Source organism: Haliotis rufescens, unplaced genomic scaffold (genome assembly GCF_023055435.1).
Source record: "Haliotis rufescens isolate VD_foot unplaced genomic scaffold, xgHalRufe1.0.p SCAF_6, whole genome shotgun sequence".
Classification (NCBI taxonomy): domain Eukaryota; kingdom Metazoa; phylum Mollusca; class Gastropoda; order Lepetellida; family Haliotidae; genus Haliotis; species Haliotis rufescens.
The window spans coordinates 2,700,282-2,725,134 of NW_025964334.1; the positions used below are offsets into that span (position 1 = coordinate 2,700,282).

Genomic DNA, 24,853 nt, shown 5'->3' on the forward strand with positions numbered 1-24,853 from the left:
GTTTGTAGTCTGGGTTGTTTGTGGTCTTCGCCATTGTCACTGTGTTTGGGTATTGCTTACATCCCCAGCACCTGAAACCAGGTTATTGGGACATGCAGGAGTCCATGTTTGTAACGACAATGTGACTTGCAAAATAATGTTTGTAACAAAGATGTGACCTGAAAAATAATGTTTGTAACGAGGATGTGACCTGCAAAATAATGTTTGTAGCGAAGGTGTTACTTGCAAAATCATGTTTGTAACGGAGGTGTTACTTGCAAAATAATGTTTGTTTGTGACGGAGGTGTGACATGCAAAATAACGCTTGCAACAAAGATGTGACTTGCAAAATAATGTTTGTAGCGAAGGTGTTACTTGCAAAATCATGTTTGTGCCGGAGGTGTGACTTGCAAAATAATGCTTGTAACGGAGGTGTGACCTGCAAAAATAATGCTTGTAACGGAGGTGTGACTTGCAAAATAATGTTTGTAACGGAGGTGTGACTTGCAAAATAATGTTTGTAACGGAGGTGTGACCTGCAAAAATAATGTTTGTAACGGAGGTGTTACTTGCAAAATCATGTTTGTGCCGGAGGTGTGACTTGCAAAATAATGCTTGTAACGGAGGTGTGACCTGCAAAAATAATGCTTGTAACGGAGGTGTGACTTGCAAAATAATGTTTGTAACGGAGGTGTGACTTGCAAAATAATGTTTGTAACGGAGTTGTGACTTGCAAAATAATGTTTGTAACGGAGGTGTGACCTGCAGAATAATGTTTGTAACGGAGGTGTGACTTGCAAAATAATGTTTGTAACGGAGGTGTGACTTGCAAAATAATGTTTGTAACGGAGTTGTGACTTGCAAAATAATGTTTGTAACAGAGGTGTGACCTGCAAAATAATGTTTGTAACGGAGGTGTGACTTGCAAAATAATGTTTGTAACGGAGGTGTGACTTGCAAAATAATGTTTGTAATGGAGTTGTGACTTGCAAAATAATGTTTGTAACGGAGGTGTGACCTGCAAAATAATGTTTGTAACGGAGGTGTGACTTGCAAAATAATGTTTGTAACGGAGGTGTGACTTGCAGAATAATGTTTGTAACGGAGGTGTGACCTGCAAAATAATGTTTGTAACGGAGGTGTGACTTGCAGTATAATGTTTGTAACGGAGGTGTGACTTGCAGAGCTCTATTCTTGTAATGTCCAGGAGGGGTTGATGTTTGTAATGGTAGTGTTTACTCATAATACTGAGAGGCAATAGACCTATAGTACACGTTATATAGTAATGGGTGTATATACGATAATAAGGTAGCATATTTGGAACTTCTTAGGTTCAATAAGTACACAGTTTACTTTTCGTTACTACATTGTTACTTGACATTAACGAAGCAAATTTCTGTAAACTTGGATAACGGACATAATATTTATCAATGAACTGTTTTCTGAGTTCAGCATCCAACGGACATATTAGAAAGAAATGATATTCATTTCCTACAGTGTTCAACTCACAAAACTGACAAACTCTATGTTCTCTTAATATCCACATATATCTTCCTGTCGACGAAGAGTTTGTGTGAGCTACATCTGAATCTTGCAAGTGCTGTTCGAAATGTTTTAGTTTTAGATTAAATAGGAACTCCTCTTAACAGAAACTGTTTTTAACAGTGGGAATAACTTGATAGTTTATTGGATAATGACACAGAATCTACATCAATGAAATGACCTGTTCAGTCTATATATTACCATAACCACATGAACTGAGTTGATGTTTGTCACGTATTCAAGTATTAACTAATGTATAACTAACGATTGTTATCACAACGTGAAACCATCATGGATGAAGCATACGCCAAAATTGAGCAAAAGGAGAACATGAATGTCTTACGGAGTTAAGTCAGTGCGTGATGTTGTCGTCGATGTTGTGCACGAACTGACGAAGAGGAAACAGAATTAGAATAAACCCATTCTGTCACAGCCAGCTGTCATTCAAAGTCTGGCTGCTCCATCCATGAAATGTTGGTTACTGTTCCCACTGACAAGGCCTCAGATAACATGACCATTGTATGTAAGCATCACTCTATCAATTGTTGATCACAGAACGCGGTGTAAGTGACATGTCAAATATTGCCACATATAAAGCAAGTATGTTAACTGAGAAAGAGATACACCAAAAATATTCATCAGTACCATCAACTTTTGAAGTTACTTTAAAACCTTTCCTCTTTGGTACTGAATCCATACAAAAAGAAATATATTGGTTCTAATGAAGGTGTGACATGCAGAGTCCGACATTTTTAATGACATTGTGACATGCAGAAATCCGGTGATCCTTGCTCCGCAACCACTGGTCTGTCTGAACAAGACTTGATTATTGCCAAAACGCTGTGATTGGCTGAAAATATGACTGACTGGGTATAATTCAGTCACCAGGAGGGGGCATGCGAGCCCGGTGTCAGTAGGGGTGGGGGAGGAGTGAGGGGGTGAGCATCATTCACTGTTGTAACCAGAAGGCGTGACACCCTATGGTCTTGAGTCGGAAGACGTGCAGCACTGTAGGGACAAGAAGGGAGTGGGGAGTGTGCAATACAGTGCTCACTCCATATTTCATGTGCGTTCTCTTGCTATTTATTCAAAGCGAGACAGAAGCAAAAAGACAAGAGGAATTCTTGACTGATTTGGTTTATTGAATGGCTGTCCATAACATAAGTTCAGCAATGTTATACATCACATTGGTATACTGTGAACATGACAACATTCAAACTCCACAAACACTCCACCGGCATTCCAACACACACCTACAGCTGACAATGTTATCCTAGAGTCAACAAACACTGAGACACATGTAAGTAAAAATTTGACCACTGCCGAAGGCTTTGAATCAATGTCAGTTATGACTGGATTGTAATTTCTCTGTGTCGTAAGACAGAAAGAAGACTATATTTTGATATCCTTTGTTCGCAATACTGTACCTGTCACGAGTGCTCTATCTTTCACATAGAACATGTGGACACAAGCAATTAACAATGAAGTGTCCATGATCCCCAGACACACAGCAGCCAGCAGATACTGGTACTTCTGAGGCACATAGCAACCGGTGAACCTGGTAGTCCTGGCAACCATAACAATCAGCAGATCCTGGTACTTCTGACCACATAGCAACCAGCGAAACCAGGTAGTCCTGGCAAGCATAACAATCAGCAGACCCTGGTAATTCTGAGGCACATAGCAACCAGCAAAACCAGGTAGTCCTGGCAACCATATCAATCAGCAGATCCTGGTACTTCTGAGGCACATAGCAACTGGTGAAACCTGGTAGTCCTGGCAACCATAACAATCAGCAGATCCTGGTTCTTCTGAGGCACATAGCAACCAGCGAAACCAGGTAGTCCTAGAAAGAATAGGTCTCATCACCCGACAAATGTGGCCTCATCTCTTCTTCTTCAGTGAGGTCACACACCCTAAAAACGTCATCTCCGAGCAATTGTAACTCACAGTTTCTTAAGAAAATCAAATTTGAACATAGACAGGCACTCATAACAGGGATGGAATCTCATCAAAACCAACTTCACCAGATGCAACAACCTTCTATGGAGGGGCTGTATGATGTCCTCAAAGAAAGGTTTCAAATCTGAGTATCAGATCTGTTTGTTTGTTTGTTTAACGCCACACTCAGCAATATTCCAGCTTTATGATGGCGGTCTGTAAATAATCGAGTCTGGACCAGATAACCAAGTGATTGACATCATGAACATCAATACACACAATTGGGATATGATGACATGCATCAACCAAGTCAGCGAGCCTGACCACCCGATCCTGTTAGTCGCCTCTTACGACAAGCATAGTCACCTTTTACAGCATGTATGGGTTGCTGAAGACCTACTCTAACCACATCTGAATGTAATGAGACTGAACAATGATATCACACATACATATCACAAGTTAATGTGACTGAACAAATCCTATCATGCACCTAATCCATGCAGAGAGACAGATACAATACATATTTGTATTAACAAGAATATAAAAACGCCTCTTCTATCCTGTGATGAGAGTCAGCTGACTATTTCCTTCACCTTCTCCACAAACTTGAAGTAGTTGTACCTGATGTCAAAGTCCATGTCGTACCAGTAGTTCACTGAAACAGACGTGAGTCAGTCCAGATGTCAGTGAGTGAGTTGGATTACCCTGTGTTTAGCAACATTGCAGCAATATCATGGTGGGAACACCAGAAATAGGCTCCTCACATTGTACACATGTGGGGAATCGAACCCGGGCCTCTGATGATATGAGCAAACACTTTAACCACGAGGCTACCCCACCTCCCTGGGTGACACCTACCGGCTATACATGCATGTGACTGCTGGACGTGGTGGAACCAGAGCGACGGCAGGTACAGCGTCTCTCCCGCCTGCACCACCACCTCGATGGGACGTGCAGATGCGTACTGTGGATATTTCTTCAGGTCTGGATTCAGCGGGTCGATGGAGATCCAGGGGACCTGAACAAAAGGGGACATAACTCTCAACCATGGATTCATCGTCAATCTAAATATTTCGTTTAAAAAACTTCATCTTGTAACAATGTATTTTTTGTGTCTCTTTTTTCTGTCTGAAGCATTATTAATTTTTTCAAGGATTTTCAGGGACAAATATTTTGGGGGATAAAAATCTAAAAGACGTACCATTTGGCTTTGCAAAATGTATATCATGTCATTAATTAAAAACTGATCACTTTTATCAGAACAACTTTGATTTAGGATTTTTACTTTCATATTTTGCTTACCAGACAAGTTCATTTATTATGGAACCATTTGACGTCATCCATTGCATCAAGGTGGCATCGTATTTGATGTCATTGCATAAAAAAATGACTTTTCCATTTTACAATGTCAATAAACACTTAGCGTTTTCAGATCTGTGAGTCCTATTAAGTATTTCATCTGAAACTGACAGCTTTATCTCCAAACTACACTCTTCAGAGTAATTTACCATGGTTATACAACATTTCTGAACTAGTTGCCACAGTCTCTTTGTATCAGCCACAGGAGTATTGACTGATACACCTCTCCTCTACACTCATAATTGAAGGGTTCACAAAAAAAAAATTATGCTAAAGCTTTCATACAATTCCAAAGTGCTTCACATATTGTACCCATGTCAGGAATCAAACCGGGTCTTTGGCGTGACAAGCAAACGCTTTAACCACTAGGCTACCCTACCGCCCCTCCAAAGTTATAAGTACAAAAAGTTAAAGTGTAACCCTTTATACAATCTACAACACTAAGCCATCAAGTCACTGATATTACCGCAGGGTGAAGCATTTAGAACCCACTTATCTCATTAGGAGAGTAGTGTTAATATTTTATGTCCGTTTCAGTTACTTTTGTGAGCTTTGATATGCAAACACCCCCCAGAATGGAGAAGGTAAATAAATGTTTGTGCTTGCCTGGAGTGTGGGGTTAAGATTAGGGGTGACTATTGGTCTGGAAATCACTATTGCGATAACTATTGATATTGCAAGCAACTATTGCGATAAATATCGATAGTTTTCAGTGTATCATTTTAGATGAATTTTAGAGTTGAAATAAACCTTGGAAATGAAGTTTCCTTTGAATGTGATAACCATAATAACAAATAAAAAGCAAAGTTTGAGGTATGACTGATTTGTTTTTTCATTACCCTAATAATTTAAGAAAAAGAAACTTCCACATCACCATGTGTGAATTACTACCACTCATGATCAAAAGAAAAACAAATTTGAACAGCATTGCATGTATTTTATTGATATGGTAAATACAATCAAAACTATCCATATTCCAAACTGAAATCGATACTATTGATCGGAAACTGATTTAGCAATCAATTTATTGACTTTAAGTGCTTACCAATAGCAATATATCTATATTGCAGTTTATGGTGACACCCCTAGTTAAGATACCAATACTTTCTGTGGTGTATTGGCCAATATACCAACAGTACATGTACGTGCTCTGTTCACCCACTGGGCCCAGACATCGGATGAAGATTCTGAGTTACCTACCTGCCCTGCCTCCTCGTCGTCTACGATGTGGAAGTTGCCGTCATCGTCTGTGCTGTATGCAGCAGCCTGGTATTCCCCTGGAGATGCCAAACAGACAAACTCACAACCCTTCATCAAGCACAAAAAACCAACTTTCAGAGACGTCGCACATCTTACTTTCTGGAACACACCTAACTTTTCTTGTATAACTGCAATTTAAACATCTCTGAACCCCTGTGTTCATCAATGTGATATCTTGTACAGTTTACCTATACTTCAGAAACTTTCATTAGCACCTACACTGTAGTGTTGTGTGTGATGTAGAATACAACTGTAGTGTATCGTGTGATGTAGACTACAACTGTAGTGTATCGTGTGATGTAGAATACAACTGTAGTGTATCGTGTGATGTAGACTGCAACTGTAGTGTTGTGTGTGATGAAGACTACAACTGTAGAGTAGTGTGTGATGTAGAATACAACTGTAGTGTATCATGTGATGTAGACTACAACTGTAGTGTATCTTGTGATGTAGACTACAACTGTAGTGTATCTTGTGATGTAGACTGCAACTGTAGTGTTGTGTGTGATGAAGACTACAACTGTAGAGTAGTGTGTGATGTAGAATACAACTGTAGTGTATCATGTGATGTAGACTACAACTGTAGTGTATCGTGTGATGTAGACTACAACTGCAGCGTATCGTGTGATGTAGACTGCAACTGTAGTGTATCGTTTGATGTAGAATACAACCGTAGTGTTGTGTGTGATGTAGAATACAACTGTAGTGTATCGTGTGATGTAGACTGCAACTGTAGTGTTGTGTGTGATGTAGAATACAACTGTAGTGTATCATGTGATGTAGACTACAACTGTAGTGTAGTGTGTGATGTAGAATACAACTGTAGTGTATCATGTGATGTAGACTACAACTGTAGTGTATCATGTGATGTAGACTACAACTGTAGTGTAGTGTGTGATGTAGACTACAACTGTAGTGTAGTGTGTGATGTAGAATACAACTGTAGTGTATCATGTGATGTAGACTACAACTGTAGTGTATCATGTGATGTAGACTACAACTGTAGTGTATCATGTGATGTAGACTACAACTGTAGTGTAGTGTGTAATGTAGACTACAACTGTAGTGTATCATGTGATGTAGACTACAACTGTAGTGTAGTGTGTGATGTAGAATACAACTGTAGTGTATTGTGTGATGTAGACTACAACTGTAGTGTATCATGTGATGTAGACTACAACTGTAGTGTATCATGTGATGTAGACTACAACTGTAGTGTAGTGTGTGATGTAGACTACAACTGTAGTGTAGTGTGTGATGTAGAATACAACTGTAGTGTATCATGTGATGTAGACTACAACTGTAGTGTAGTGTGTGATGTAGAATACAACTGTAGTGTATTGTGTGATGTAGACTACAACTGTAGTGTATCATGTGATGTAGACTACAACTGTAGTGTATCATGTGATGTAGACTACAACTGTAGTGTAGTGTGTGATGTAGAATACAACTGTAGTGTAGTGTGTGATGTAGAATACAACTGTAGTGTATTGTGTGATGTAGACTACAACTGTAGTGTATCATGTGATGTAGACTACAACTGTAGTGTATCATGTGATGTAGAATACAACTGTAGTGTATCATGTGATGTAGAATACAACTGTAGTGTAGTGTGTGATGTAGACTACAACTGTAGTGTAGTGTGTAATGTAGACTACAACTGTAGTGTATCATGTGATGTAGACTACAACTGTAGTGTAGTGTGTGATGTAGAATACAACTGTAGTGTATTGTGTGATGTAGAATACAACTGTAGTGTATTGTGTGATGTAGACTACAACTGTAGTGTATCATGTGATGTAGACTACAACTGTAGTGTATCATGTGATGTAGACTACAACTGTAGTGTAGTGTGTGATGTAGAATACAACTGTAGTGTAGTGTGTGATGTAGAATACAACTGTAGTGTATTGTGTGATGTAGACTACAACTGTAGTGTATCGTGTGATGTAGACTACAACTGTAGTGTATCATGTGATGTAGACTACAACTGTAGTGTATCATGTGATGTAGACTACAACTGTAGTGTAGTGTGTGATGTAGACTACAACTGTAGTGTAGTGTGTGATGTAGAATACAACTGTAGTGTATCATGTGATGTAGACTACAACTGTAGTGTAGTGTGTGATGTAGAATACAACTGTAGTGTATTGTGTGATGTAGACTACAACTGTAGTGTATCATGTGATGTAGACTACAACTGTAGTGTATCATGTGATGTAGACTACAACTGTAGTGTAGTGTGTGATGTAGAATACAACTGTAGTGTAGTGTGTGATGTAGAATACAACTGTAGTGTATTGTGTGATGTAGACTACAACTGTAGTGTATCGTGTGATGTAGAATACAACTGTAGTGTATTGTGTGATGTAGACTGCAACTGTAGTGTTGTGTGTGATGTACAATACAACCGTAGTGTAGTGTGTGATGTAGAATACAACTGTAGTGTAGTGTGTGATGTAGAATACAACTGTAGTGCATCGTGTGATGTAGACTGCAACTGTAGTGTTGTGTGTGATGTACAATACAACCGTAGTGTAGTGTGTGATGTAGAATACAACTGTAGTGTATCGTGTGATGTAGACTACAACTGTAGCGTATCGTGTGATGTAGACTACAACTGTAGTGTAGTGTGTGATGTAGACTACAACTGTAGTGTAGTGTGTGATGTAGACTACAACTGTAGTGTAGTGTGTGATTAACACTCACCATATGGAATGAACGGCACGTCTGTTGGAGGAATGAGGATAAATTTCTTCCATCCAGACACGACACAGTACAGGTTCTCATAGTGGTCTCTGTGCACTACAACCAAAACACAGCAGACTTAGTCATCGAATCAGAAAAAACTCCATTGTCGGAACAAAATATTAAATCATCAGAGCAGGACATTCAGTCATTGGTACAGAACATTCTGTCGTCAGTACAGAACATTCAGTCATTGTTACAGAACATTCAGTCATCGGTACAGAACATTCAGTCCTCAGTACAGAACATTCTGTCGTCAGTACAGAACATTCAGTAATTGGTACAGAACATTCAGTCCTCGGTACAGAACATTCAGTCCTCAGTACAGAACATTCAGTCCTCGGTACAGAACACTCAGTCATTGGTACAGAACATTCAGTCATCGGTACAGAACATTCAGTCATTGGTACAGAACATTCAGCCATCGGTACAGAACATTCAGCCATGAGTACAGAACATTCAGTCATCGGTACAGAACATTCAGTCATCGGTACAGAACATTCAGTCATTGTTACAGAACATTCAGTCATTGTTACAGAACGTTCAGTCATTGTGACAGAACATTCAGTCATTGGTACAGAACATTCAGCCATCGGTACAGAACATTCAGTCATCAGTACAGAACATTCAGTCATTTGTACAGAACATTCAGTCATCGGTCCAGAACATTCAGCCATCGGTACAGAACATTCAGTCATCGGTACAGAACATTCAGTCATTGGTACAGAACATTCAGTCATTGGTACAGAACATTCAGTCATTGGTACATAACATTCAGCCATCTGTACAGAACATTCAGTCATTGGTACAGAACATTCAGCCATCGGTACAGAACATTCAGCCATCGGTACAGAACATTCAGTCCTCGGTACAGAACATTCAGTCATTGGTACAGAACATTCAGTCCTCGGTACAGAACATTCAGTCCTCGGTACAGAACATTCAGTCATCGGTACAGAACATTTAGTCCTCGGTACAGAAGATTCAGTCATTGGTAAAGAACATTCAGCCATGGGTACAGAACATTCAGTCATCAGTACAGAACATTCAGCCATCGGTACAGAACATTAAGTCATCGGTACAGAACATTCAGCCATCGGTACAGAACATTAAGTGAGGACAGACAAAACAGACAACAAACCCAGACACAAGATCCCCATGAAACAACAAAGTAATGCTCTAACACATTTCATCAGTTTTGAAACTCTCCTTAACAGAATCTAGTCATCTAATCTCCTCCACTCACTGGAGGTGATAGCTCGACCATCCCCCATCCAGAAGTTCACAGCATCAGGACATCTCCCTGAAACACAAATGTTACATTTCTCTCTGTAATTCACACAATCAAGCTTAGGCTGAAAATAATAATAGTCTTCGTTCTCAGGCACCGCCCGCATCATCAGTTTGGCCCACGTTTAATTCTTATTTCCATTTAAATCTTTAAAAAAAAATAATCCTTAAATATTCCAAGTCAAATGGTAGTCAAATACTGTATTCCAGTATTTTACTCATCAAGGAATACATTTATGTAGGGAGGCCCTTTCCCAGGTTGATTGGACACAATTGTTTATTTGACTACACAACTGTATTATTTGGTTACATACTAGTTTGAAAAACCAAAGAAAAAAAAGACACTGCCCACCCTCACTATATTTTCAAAAACCATTGCCTGAGAACCAATTCTTTTGGTTTTTTTAAGCCTTAAACATGGAAATCCATGCCCCACCCCTACATTATTACATGTCTGCAATAGACAATATTCAGTGTAAACAGTAAGAACAATCCTTATCATATTACACCTTGTTATAACATAGTTTCAGAGGAGATTCCCCTATAACAAGGAAATACATGCATGAAAACATAACAAAGTGTCACAGGGCTGTGGTTCATAAGGTCACTTAACCAACAGTTGATATGTAACAGTGGTATGATCACTGGCAGGGACTTAGTAAACATGTCTGCAGCTTTGTCACGTCATCAGTCCAGTGGAATCTGTCTACAATCTACACCTGGCTCAAACAGACATGGATCTGTGGCTCAAGCCAAATGTCCCAACTTCACTATATTAACTATCAGACTCCCTACAGTCCGGAATTAAGCTTCTAACCTACGAAATGTCTCACATCCAAGTGTCAGGCCGACTAACATACCAAATCCCTCAGACCCCAGTGTCACGTCGGCTAACCTACCAAATGCCTCATCCCAGTGTCAGGTCGACGAACCTACCAAATCCCTAACAACCCAGTGTCAGGTCGACGAACCTACCAAATGCCTCACATCCCAGTGTCAGGTCGACGAACCTACCAAATGCCTCACAACCCAGTGTCAGGTCGACTAACCTACCAAATGCCTCGCACCCCAGTGTCAGGTCGACGAACCTACCAAATCCCTAACTACCCAGTGTCAGGTCGATGAACCTACCAAACGCCTCACAACCCAGTGTCAGGTCGACGAACCTACCAAATGCCTCACATCCCAGTGTCAGGTCGACGAACCTACCAAATGCCTCACAACCCAGTGTCAGGTCGCCGAACCTACCAAATGCCTCACATCCCAGTGTCAGGTCGACTAACCCGCCATATCCCTCACACCCCAGTGTCACATTGACTAACCTACCAAACGCCTCACACCCCAGTGTCACGTCGGCTAACCTATGAAATCCCTCACTGCCGAGCGTCAGGTCGACTAACCTACCAAATGCCTCACACCCCAGTGTCACATTGACTATCCTACCAAATGCCTCACAACCCAGTGTCAGGTCGACTAACCTACCAAATGCCTCACATCCAAGTGTCACGTCGGCTAACCTACCAAACGCCTCACAACCCAGTGCCAGGTCGACTAACCTACCAAATGCCTCACACCCCAGTGTCACGTCGGCTAACCCACCAAATGCCTCACAACCCAGTGTCACGTCGGCTAACCTACCAAATGCCTCACAACCCAGTGTCAGGTCGACTAACCTACCAAACGCCTCACATCCAAGTGTCAGGTTTACGAACCTACCAAATCCCTCACACCCCAGTGTCAGGTCGACTAACCCACCATATCCCTCACACCCCAGTGTCACGTCGGCTAACCCACCATATCCCTCACACCCAAGTGTCACGTGGGCTAACCTACCAAACGCCTCACACCCCAGTGTCACGTCGGCTAGCCTACCAAATGCCTCACACCCCAGTGCCAGGTCGACTAACCCACCATATCCCTCACACCCCAGTGTCACGTGGGCTAACCTACCAAATGCCTCACACCCCAGTGTCATGTCGACTAACCCGCCATATCCCTCACACCCAAGTGTCATGTCGGCTAACCTACCAAACGCCTCACACCCCAGTGTCACGTCGGCTAGCCTACCAAATGCCTCACACCCCAGTGCCAGGTCGACTAACCCACCATATCCCTCACACCCCAGTGTCACGTCGGCTAACCCACCATATCCCTCACACCCCAGTGTCACGTGGGCTAACCTACCAAATGTCTCACATCCCAGTGTCAGGTTGACTAACCTACGAAATCCCTAACAACCCAGTGTCAGGTCGACTAACCTACCAAATGCCTCACTGCCGAGAGTCAGGTCGACTAACCTACCAAATCCCTCACATCCAAGTGTCAGGTTTACGAACCTACCAAATCCCTCATACCCCAGTGTCAGGTCGACTAGCCTACCAAATGCCTCACATCCCAGTGTCAGGTCGACGAACCTACCAAATGCCTAACAACCCAGTGTCAGGTCGGCTAACCTACCAAATACAGCACATCAAAGTGTCAGGTCCACTAACCTACCAAATGCCTAAGATCCAAGTGTAAGGTCGAATAACCTACCAAATCCCTAACAACCCAGAGTCAGGTCGACTAGCCTACCAAATGCCTCACATCCCAGTGTCAGGTCGACTAGCCTACGAAATCCCTAACAACCCAGTGTCACGTCGGCTAACCTACCAAATGCCTCACACCCCAGTGTCACGTCGACTAACCCACCATATCCCTCACACCCCAGTGTCACGTCGGCTAACCTACCAAATGCCTCACACCCCAGTGTCATGTCGACTAACCCGCCATATCCCTCACACCCAAGTGTCACGTCGGCTAACCTACCAAACGCCTCACACCATAGTGTCACGTCGGCTAACCTACTAAATCCCTCACACCCCAGTGTCACGTCGGCTAACCCACCAAATCCCTCACACCCCAGTGTCACATTGACTAACCTACCAAACGCCTCACACCCCAGTGTCACGTCGGCTAACCTATGAAATCCCTCACTGCCGAGAGTCAGGTCGACTAACCTACCAAATGCCTCACACCCCAGTGTCACATTGACTAACCTACCAAATGCCTCACAAGCCAGTGTCAGGTCGACTAACCTACCAAATGCCTCACAACCCAGTGCCAGGTCGACTAACCTACCAAATGCCTCACACCCCAGTGTCACGTCGGCTAACCCACCAAATGCCTCACAACCCAGTGTCACGTCGGCTAACCTACCAAATGCCTCACAACCCAGTGTCAGGTCGACTAACCTACCAAACGCCTCACATCCAAGTGTCAGGTTTACGAACCTACCAAATCCCTCACACCCCAGTGTCACGTTGACTAACCCACCATATCCCTCACACCCCAGTGTCACGTCGGCTAACCCACCATATCCCTCACACCCCAGTGTCACGTCGGCTAACCTACCAAACGCCTCACACCCCAGTGTCATGTCGACTAACCCGCCATATCCCTCACACCCAAGTGTCATGTCGGCTAACCTACCAAACGCCTCACACCATAGTGTCACGTCGGCTAACCTACTAAATCCCTCACACCCCAGTGTCACGTCAGCTAACCCACCAAATCCCTCACACCCCAGTGTCACATTGACTAACCTACCAAACGCCTCACACCCCAGTGTCACGTCGGCTAACCTATGAAATCCCTCACTGCCGAGAGTCAGGTCGACTAACCTACCAAATGCCTCACACCCCAGTGTCACATTGACTAACCTACCAAATGCCTCACAACCCAGTGTCAGGTCGACTAACCTACCAAATGCCTCACATCCAAGTGTCACGTCGGCTAAACTACCAAACGCCTCACAACCCAGTGCCAGGTCGACTAACCTACCAAATGCCTCACACCCCAGTGTCACGTCGGCTAACCCACCAAATGCCTCACAACCCAGTGTCACGTCGGCTAACCTACCAAATGCCTCACAACCCAGTGTCAGGTCGACTAACCTACCAAACGCCTCACATCCAAGTGTCACGTCGGCTAAACTACCAAACGCCTCACAACCCAGTGCCAGGTCGACTAACCTACCAAATGCCTCACACCCCAGTGTCACGTCGGCTAACCCACCAAATGCCTCACAACCCAGTGTCACGTCGACTAACCTACGAAATCCCTAACAACCCAGTGTCAGGTCGACTAACCTACCAAATGCCTCACTGCCGAGAGTCAGGTCGACTAACCTACCAAATCCCTCACATCCAAGTGTCAGGTTTACGAACCTACCAAATCCCTCACACCCCAGTGTCAGGTCGACTAGCCTACCAAATGCCTCACATCCCAGTGTCAGGTCAACGAACCTACCAAATGCCTAACAACCCAGTGTCAGGTCGGCTAACCTACCAAATACAGCACATCAAAGTGTCAGGTCCACTAACCTACCAAATGCCTAAGATCCAAGTGTAAGGTCGAATAACCTACCAAATCCCTAACAACCCAGAGTCAGGTCGACTAACCTACCAAATGCCTCACATCCCAGTGTCAGGTCGACTAGCCTACGAAATCCCTAACAACCCAGTGTCATGTCGGCTAACCTACCAAATGCCTCACACCCCAGTGTCACGTCGACTAACCCACCATATCCCTCACACCCCAGTGTCACGTCGGCTAACCTACCAAATGCCTCACACCCCAGTGTCATGTCGACTAACCCGCCATATCCCTCACACCCAAGTGTCACGTCGGCTAACCTACCAAACGCCTCACACCATAGTGTCACGTCGGCTAACCTACTAAATCCCTCACACCCCAGTGTCACGTCGGCTAACCCACCAAATCCCTCACACTCCAGTGTCACATTGACTAACCTACCAAACGCCTCACACCCCAGTGTCACATTGACTAACCTACCAAATGCCTCACAACCCAGTGTCAGGTCGACTAACCTACCAAATGCCTCACATCCAAGTGTCACGTAGGCTAACCTACCAAACGCCTCACAACCCAGTGCCAGGTCGACTAACCTACCAAATGCCTCACACCCCAGTGTCACATTGACTAACCTACCAAATGCCTCACAACCCAGTGTCAGGTCGACTAACCTACCAAATGCCTCACATCCAAGTGTCACGTCGGCTAACCTACCAAACGCCTCACAACCCAGTGCCAGGTCGACTAACCTACCAAATGCCTCACAACCCAGTGTCAGGTCGACTAACCTACCAAACGCCTCACATCCAAGTGTCAGGTTTACGAACCTACCAAATCCCTCACACCCAAGTGTCACGTCGACTAACCCACCATATCCCTCACACCCCAGTGTCACGTCGGCTAACCCACCATATCCCTCACACCCCAGTGTCACGTGGGCTAACCTACCAAACGCCTCACACACCAGTGTCACGTCGGCTAGCCTACCAAATGCCTCACACCCCAGTGCCAGGTCGACTAACCCACCATATCCCTCACACCCCAGTGTCACGTCGGCTAACCCACCATATCCCTCACACCCCAGTGTCACGTGGGCTAACCTACCAAATGCCTCACACCCCAGTGTCATGTCGACTAACCCGCCATATCCCTCACACCCAAGTGTCATGTCGGCTAACCTACCAAACGCCTCACACCATAGTGTCACGTCGGCTAACCTACTAAATCCCTCACACCCCAGTGTCACGTCAGCTAACCCACCAAATCCCTCACACCCCAGTGTCACATTGACTAACCTACCAAACGCCTCACACCCCAGTGTCACGTCGGCTAACCTATGAAATCCCTCACTGCCGAGAGTCAGGTCGACTAACCTACCAAATGCCTCACACCCCAGTGTCACATTGACTAACCTACCAAATGCCTCACAACCCAGTGTCAGGTCGACTAACCTACCAAATGCCTCACATCCCAGTGTCACGTCGGCTAACCTACCAAACGCCTCACAACCCAGTGCCAGGTCGACTAACCTACCAAATGCCTCACACCCCAGTGTCACGTCGGCTAACCCACCAAATGCCTCACAACCCAGTGTCACGTCGGCTAACCTACCAAATGCCTCACAACCCAGTGTCAGGTCGACTAACCTACCAAACGCCTCACATCCAAGTGTCACGTCGGCTAAACTACCAAACGCCTCACAACCCAGTGCCAGGTCGACTAACCTACCAAATGCCTCACACCCCAGTGTCACGTCGGCTAACCCACCAAATGCCTCACAACCCAGTGTCACGTCGACTAACCTACCAAATCCCTAACAACCCAGTGTCAGGTCGACTAACCTACCAAATGCCTCACTGCCGAGAGTCAGGTCGACTAACCTACCAAATCCCTCACATCCAAGTGTCAGGTTTACGAACCTACCAAATCCCTCACACCCCAGTGTCAGGTCGACTAGCCTACCAAATGCCTCACATCCAAGTGTCATGTCGGCTAAACTACCAAACGCCTCACAACCCAGTGCCAGGTCGACTAACCTACCAAATGCCTCACACCCCAGTGTCACGTCGGCTAACCCACCAAATGCCTCACAACCCAGTGTCACGTCGGCTAACCTACCAAATGCCTCACAACCCAGTGTCAGGTCGACTAACCTACCAAACGCCTCACATCCAAGTGTCACGTCGGCTAAACTACCAAACGCCTCACAACCCAGTGCCAGGTCGACTAACCTACCAAATGCCTCACACCCCAGTGTCACGTCGGCTAACCCACCAAATGCCTCACAACCCAGTGTCATGTCGACTAACCTACGAAATCCCTAACAACCCAGTGTCACGTCGGCTAGCCTACCAAATGCCCCACACCCCAGTGCCAGGTCGACTAACCCACCATATCCCTCACACCCCAGTGTCACGTCGGCTAACCCACCATATCCCTCACACCCCAGTGTCACGTGGGCTAACCTACCAAATGTCTCACATCCCAGTGTCAGGTCGACTAACCTACGAAATCCGTAACAACCCAGTGTCAGGTCGACTAACCTACCAAATGCCTCACTGCCGAGAGTCAGGTCGACTAACCTACCAAATCCCTCACATCCAAGTGTCAGGTTTACGAACCTACCAAATCCCTCATACCCCAGTGTCAGGTCGACTAGCCTACCAAATGCCTCACATCCCAGTGTCAGGTCGACGAACCTACCAAATGCCTAACAACCCAGTGTCAGGTCGGCTAACCTACCAAATACAGCACATCGAAGTGTCAGGTCCACTAACCTACCAAATGGCTAAGATCCAAGTGTAAGGTAGAATAACCTACCAAATCCCTAACAACCCAGAGTCAGGTCGACTAACCTACCAAATGCCTCACATCCCAGTGTCAGGTCGACTAGCCTACAAAATCCCTAACAACCCAGTGTCACGTCGGCTAACCTACCAAATGCCTCACACCCCAGTGTCACGTCGACTAACCCACCATATCCCTCACACCCCAGTGTCACGTCGGCTAACCTACCAAATGCCTCACACCCCAGTGTCATGTCGACTAACCCGCCATATCCCTCACACCCAAGTGTCACGTCGGCTAACCTACCAAACGCCTCACACCATAGTGTCACGTCGGCTAACTACTAAATCCCTCACACCCCAGTGTCACGTCGGCTAACCCACCAAATCCCTCACACCCCAGTGTCACATTGACTAACCTACCAAACGCCTCACACCCCAGTGTCACGTCGGCTAACCTATGAAATCCCTCACTGCCGAGAGTCAGGTCGACTAACCTACCAAATGCCTCACACCCCAGTGTCACATTGACTAACCTACCAAATGCCTCACAACCCAGTGTCAGGTCGACTAACCTACCAAATGATTCACATCCAAGTGTCACGTCGGCTAACCTACCAAACGCCTCACAACCCAGTGCCAGGTCGACTAACCTACCAAATGCCTCACACCCCAGTGTCACGTCGGCTAACCCACCAAATGCCTCACAACCCAGTGTCACGTCGGCTAACCTACCAAATGCCTCACAACCCAGTGTCAGGTCGACTAACCTACCAAACGCCTCACATCCAAGTGTCAGGTTTACGAACCTACCGAATCCCTAACACCCCAGTGTCACGTCGACTAACCCACCATATCCCTCACACCCCAGTGTCACGTCGGCTAACCCACCATATCCCTCACACCCCAGTGTCACGTGGGCTAACCTACCAAACGCCTCACACCCCAGTGTCACGTCGGCTAGCCTACCAAATGCCTCACACCCCAGTGCCAGGTCGACTAACCCACCATATCCCTCACAACCCAGTGTCACGTCGACTAACCTACGAAATCCCTAACAACCCAGTGTCAGGTCGACTAACCTACCAAATGCCTCACTGCCGAGAGTCAGGTCGACTAACCTACCAAATCCTTCACATCCAAGTGTCAGGTTTACGAACCTACCAAATCCCTCACACCCCAGTGTCAGGTCGACTAGCCTACCAAATGCCTCACATCCCAGTGTCAGGTCGACGAACCTACCAAATGCCTAACAACCCAGTGTCAGGTCGGCTAACCTACCAAATACAGCACATCAAAGTGTCAGGTCCACTAACCTACCAAATGCTTAAGATCCAAGTGTAAGGTCGAATAACCTACCAAATCCCTAACAACCCAGTCAGGTCGACTAACCTACCAAACGCCTCACATCCAAGTGTCAGGTTTACGAACCTACCGAATCCCTCACACCCCAGTGTCACGTCGACTAACCCACCATATCCCTCACACCCCAGTGTCACGTCGGCTAACCCACCATATCCCTCACACCCCAGTGTCACGTGGGCTAACCTACCAAACCCCTCACACCCCAGTGTCACGTCGGCTAGCCTACCAAATGCCTCACACCCCAGTGCCAGGTCGACTAACCCACCATATCCCTCACAACCCAGTGTCACGTCGACTAACCTACGAAATCCCTAACAACCCAGTGTCAGGTCGACTAACCTACCAAATGCCTCACTGCCGAGAGTCAGGTCGACTAACCTACCAAATCCCTCACATCCAAGTGTCAGGTTTACGAACCTACCAAATCCCTCACACCCCAGTGTCAGGTCGACTAGCCTACCAAATGCCTCACATCTAAGTGTCACGTCGGCTAAACTACCAAACGCCTCACAACCCAGTGCCAGGTCGACTAACCTACCAAATGCCTCACACCCCAGTGTCACGTCGGCTAACCCACCAAATGCCTCACAACCCAGTGTCACATCGGCTAACCTACCAAATGCCTCACACCCCAGTGTCAGGTCGGCTAACCCACCAAACGCCTCACATCCAAGTGTCACGTCGGCTAAACTACCAAACGCCTCACAACCCAGTGCCAGGTCGACTAACCTACCAAATGCCTCACACCCCAGTGTCACGTCGGCTAACCCACCAAATGCCTCACAACCCAGTGTCACGTCGACTAACCTACGAAATCCCTAACAACCCAGTGTCAGGTCGACTAACCTACCAAATGCCTCACTGCCGAGAGTCAGGTCGACTAACCTACCAAATCCCTCACATCCAAGTGTCAGGTTTACGAACCTACCAAATCCCTCACACCCCAGTGTCAGGTCGACTAGCCTACCAAATGCCTCACATCCCAGTGTCAGGTCGACGAACCTACCAAATGCCTAACAACCCAGTGTCAGGTCGGCTAACCTACCAAATACAGCACATCAAAGTGTCAGGTCCACTAACCTACCAAATGCCTAAGATCCAAGTGTAAGGTCGAATAACCTACCAAATCCCTAACAACCCAGTCAGGTCGACTAACCTACCAAATGCCTCACATCCTAGTGTCAGGTCGACTAGCCTACGAAATCCCTAACAACCCAGTGTCACGTCGGCTAACCTACCAAATGCCTCACACCCCAGTGTCACGTCGACTAACCCACCATATCCCTCACACCCCAGTGTCACGTCGGCTAACCCACCAAATGCCTCACAACCCAGTGTCACGTCGACTAACCTACGAAATCCCTAACAACCCAGTGTCAGGTCGACTAACCTACCAAATGCCTCACTGCCGAGAGTCAGGTCGACTAACCTACCAAATCCCTCACATCCAAGTGTCAGGTTTACGAACCTACCAAATCCCTCACACCCCAGTGTCAGGTCGACTAGCCTACCAAATGCCTCACATCTAAGTGTCACGTCGGCTAAACTACCAAACGCCTCACAACCCAGTGCCAGGTCGACTAACCTACCAAATGCCTCACACCCCAGTGTCACGTCGGCTAACCCACCAAATGCCTCACAACCCAGTGTCACATCGGCTAACCTACCAAATGCCTCACACCCCAGTGTCAGGTCGGCTAACCCACCAAACGCCTCACATCCAAGTGTCACGTCGGCTAAACTACCAAACGCCTCACAACCCAGTGCCAGGTCGACTAACCTACCAAATGCCTCACACCCCAGTGTCACGTCGGCTAACCCACCAAATGCCTCACAACCCAGTGTCACGTCGACTAACCTACGAAATCCCTAACAACCCAGTGTCAGGTCGACTAACCTACCAAATGCCTCACTGCCGAGAGTCAGGTCGACTAACCTACCAAATCCCTCACATCCAAGTGTCAGGTTTACGAACCTACCAAATCCCTCACACCCCAGTGTCAGGTCGACTAGCCTACCAAATGCCTCACATCCCAGTGTCAGGTCGACGAACCTACCAAATGCCTAACAACCCAGTGTCAGGTCGGCTAACCTACCAAATACAGCACATCAAAGTGTCAGGTCCACTAACCTACCAAATGCCTAAGATCCAAGTGTAAGGTCGAATAACCTACCAAATCCCTAACAACCCAGTCAGGTCGACTAACCTACCAAATGCCTCACATCCTAGTGTCAGGTCGACTAGCCTACGAAATCCCTAACAACCCAGTGTCACGTCGGCTAACCTACCAAATGCCTCACACCCCAGTGTCACGTCGACTAACCCACCATATCCCTCACACCCCAGTGTCACGTCGGCTAACCCACCAAATGCCTCACAACCCAGTGTCACGTCGACTAACCTACGAAATCCCTAACAACCCAGTGTCAGGTCGACTAACCTACCAAATGCCTCACTGCCGAGAGTCAGGTCGACTAACCTACCAAATCCCTCACATCCAAGTGTCAGGTTTACGAACCTACCAAATCCCTCACACCCCAGTGTCAGGTCGACTAGCCTACCAAATGCCTCACATCTAAGTGTCACGTCGGCTAAACTACCAAACGCCTCACAACCCAGTGCCAGGTCGACTAACCTACCAAATGCCTCACACCCCAGTGTCACGTCGGCTAACCCACCAAATGCCTCACAACCCAGTGTCACATCGGCTAACCTACCAAATGCCTCACACCCCAGTGTCACGTCGGCTAACCCACCAAACGCGTCACATCCAAGTGTCACGTCGGCTAAACTACCAAACGCCTCACAACCCAGTGCCAGGTCGACTAACCTACCAAATGCCTCACACCCCAGTGTCACGTCGGCTAACCTATGAAATCCCTCACTGCCGAGAGTCAGGTCGACTAACCTACCAAATGCCTCACACCCCAGTGTCCCATTGACTAACCTACCAAATGCCTCACAACCCAGTGTCAGGTCGACTTACCTACCAAATGCCTCACATCCAAGTGTCACGTCGGCTAAACTACCAAACGCCTCACAACCCAGTGCCAGGTCGACTAACCTACCAAATGCCTCACACCCCAGTGTCACGTCGGCTAACCCACCAAATGCCTCACAACCCAGTGTCACGTCGGCTAACCTACCAAATGCCTCACAACCCAGTGTCAGGTCGACTAACCTACCAAACGCCTCACATCCAAGTTTCAGGTTGATGAACCTACCAAACGCCTCACTGCCCAGTTTCAGGTTGGGTTCTACATCAGAAATGATGGAGGTGAACTCCTCTGTCAAGTTGGAGTTCTGTTTCTGGATGTAGTACACCTCGGCAGAGTTGTCCCCCTTATCGAGATGATCAAGGAACTCCGACATCGTCATCCGTTGTTCCTCGGGCATCACAAACTTCCCCTCTGTCACAGCGTCGGCGTAGCCATTGGGCGTCGCCGTGACCGTCACTTCCAGCTCCCCAATTGTCTTCCTTTGATCACACAAACACAATTACATATAGCCTGTTGTCAGTGCAAGAAATTATTTCATTAATGTAAATCGAGTCATTAACCTTTAACGGAGCCATATAAATACACAGGAAAATTAAAAATTAAAATTCTAACGTGAAAAGAATGTGATTTCTTCAAATGTCAACTGTGCTACTTCATCTTGCTAATTACTGTCTTTGCAGTATTAATGGCTTCCTTTGCGCTGGCTCGAGATGCCGCCTACCTGAAATAATCGGGTGACCACTTGGACAGGGCTGGCCAGTGGTCAGTGAGGCCTCTGATCAGGACAGGCTTGTTGGGAGCCACATACTGTCGATAGAAGGTCAGCGGTGTTGGCGGCGAGGTCAGCAGTGGGACTTCACTGTCCAAGTACAACTCTGGAAATGGAGGAGGTGGGGAGAAATTTGGTTTTAGGGTGTTCAAGATTATTGCATTTACATAACAAGTGCATGCACGTCCGAGTGTTCCTGCTTGTACTAGTCCTGACCATGAGTACTATCTTCAGCAACTCTGTCATTACATCTCTCGTTTGTAGGTTTGTTGTTTGATGCCGCACTCAGCAATATTCCAGCTATATGACGGCGGTCTGTAAATAAACTGTCTGAACCATGCAATCCAGTGATTGACATCATGAGCATTGATCTACGCATTTGGGATACAATGACACGCATCCACCAAGTCCGCAAGCCTGACCACCTGATCCCGTTATTCACCTCTTACAACAAGCATAGTTGTCTGTAGGTACAATGTGCATGAACTGTCTTGGGTCAGTTGTGCATGAACTGTCTTGGGTCACTGTGCATGAACTGTCTTGGGTCAGTGTGCATGAACTGTCTTGGGTCAGTGTCACGTGTTATGTTGGAACTCATAGAACCTAAACGACCGCAGGAAGAACTCAGGTGCAAAAATGCAGTTTAACGGGTGCAGGCCGAGCTCTACCATGTTGCTCAATTACTGTGCTATAGCGCGACCGCTGTCTCGCTATACTGTTATCGTGGCTCACGCTCCAGCGACTCTCACTTCACGATCTAACACCCCTTTTCGGTCTTAGGGAAACTTACATGTCTTTACAATCCAACACCCCTCTTTACGATCCAACACCCCTCTTTACGATCCAACACCCCTTTTCAGTCTTAGGAAAACTAACACGTCTTTACGATCCAAAACCCCTTTTCGATTTTAGGGAAACTTACACATCTTTACGATCCAACATCCCTTTTCGATCCTCCGGGTTATCTTGCTTAGGGCAAGGGTAGGCCATAAATTCTTACCTTTTCAAGCAGTAATCTGGTTAATCCGATTGGTCGGTCATGTTGACATAAACAATGGCGGGTGTGGTTTCAAGAAAAAATTAATGGGAGGGCGGACTCTGACGTCACACGCATGTGCAAGTCATTGTTTACTTAAATGTGCATGTGTGTTAATGGGGTGCTAATGATCCGTTAAACGAGCACTGATTACATGTGATAGCGCTCGTGGTCTAGTAGAGTGTCGGCCAATTAACACACTAATTACCCAAGCCGGAGAGCTGCGTTCGAGCCCCCACAGTGCTAATTGAATCTGAAAAAGTGCGCCCGGTAAAGTCACAGGAACTCGTTATTGGTCAGTAAATAAAAATATATACCCCCTATCTCTACTAACATATAGGGGGTATATATTTTTATTTACTGACCAATAACGAGTTCCTGTGGGTAAAGTGCACTACTTTAAGGTCAACACACATACTTATTCATCATGGTGATGTTGCAGTCATAATATTACGTCATGTCCAGAGTACAGGACTGATCGCAGGACCTAGCATGAGCTGGGGAAAATCATTTACTGTAATAATAATAATAATAATAATAATAATAATAATAATGTATACACAAATTAACACTACAGGCAGCTTTGTAATTACAGCTCTCGTTTGTATGTACAATGTTAACTATCTCTGCCACTGCACCAGCTGTAGCAGGTTCCAGTTCTCATTTACAAACTATCTCATGTCTCGGAAAGCAATCCTTTTATTAGCTCAACTGTAGAAGGCGAAACTCACAACTGATTTTGGGTTATTATGATAGTAATCACTGGGGCTATTATCTCGTGATCACTTCATATATGGTCGAGAAATGATACAGAAATCACGATTGATTGCGTCCAATGACTAGCCAACAGTTCTACAGTACATAATTAAGAAGGCTACAAAGTACAATGCATGGGCGTTACCTCTCGCCTCGCTGGCCAAATACAGAAACTGTTGTTTGATCGCGGCTGTCAAATCTTCAGGCTCGTCCTCCGACATCTTGCTGTCATATTCAGTCGACAGTTTCACTCTAGGAGCAGGAACCACACTGAACCAAGCCTACCTCATCAACATTTGTTGACATCAGGCACGTGTTCCGTTCTTACCGGAAGTTTATAAGGTTGTTTCTAAAATGCTGATTTACCTAACGAAACGAAATTTGTATTGAGTCTATTTCATTCGTGACCAACTCGCTCCGGGACAAGATACTTGTAGATTACGAGTGGGGACAAAAGGAGCAGACTTCCCTTTTTACCAGTTTGATGGAATCACCTAATTGTTCCTGTAACAGAAACACGAAAAGTGATATGCAGAATGCAGATCTCTACTAACAAAGAGAATTGCCTTCAAAATCTTATCTGCATAAAAAACATGATTTATTCAAATGGAAAAAATGCCCCATTTGCATTTTTAAATACGAAACGTCGCATGGTTATAGCTTAAA

General features: G+C 45.8%; 1 protein-coding gene across 1 annotated transcript; it reads right to left on the reverse strand.

The window, feature by feature from the left end:
* Nucleotides 1–3,744: 3,744 nt before the first annotated feature.
* On the reverse strand, nt 3,745–24,513 carry LOC124149800 (bifunctional peptidase and (3S)-lysyl hydroxylase Jmjd7-like). The gene is made up of 8 exons (XM_048386271.1): nt 24,333–24,513; nt 22,348–22,501; nt 21,852–22,105; nt 10,076–10,132; nt 8,791–8,886; nt 6,022–6,098; nt 4,321–4,480; nt 3,745–4,117 (listed from the first exon to the last, which is right to left on the reverse strand). The coding sequence occupies exons 1-8, from the start codon at nt 24,406–24,408 to the stop codon at nt 4,035–4,037; spliced, it is 957 nt and encodes a 318-aa protein (XP_048242228.1). The 5' UTR covers nt 24,409–24,513; the 3' UTR covers nt 3,745–4,034.
* Between the last annotated feature and the right edge of the window lie 340 nt (nt 24,514–24,853).

Excerpts from the sequence above, each read along its gene's own strand:
- LOC124149800 (XM_048386271.1), bottom strand. The coding sequence starts at position 24,408 with ATGTCGGAGGACGAGCCTGAAGATTTGACAGCCGCGATCAAACAACAG. Across the intron at positions 10,133-21,851 it reads ACTGGGCAGTGAGGCGTTTG|GGAGATGTCCTGATGCTGTG; the intron begins GTAGGTTCATCA and ends TTTGTGTTTCAG. Across the intron at positions 4,118-4,320 it reads GTCACATGCATGTATAGCCG|TGAACTACTGGTACGACATG; the intron begins GTAGGTGTCACC and ends CGTCTGTTTCAG.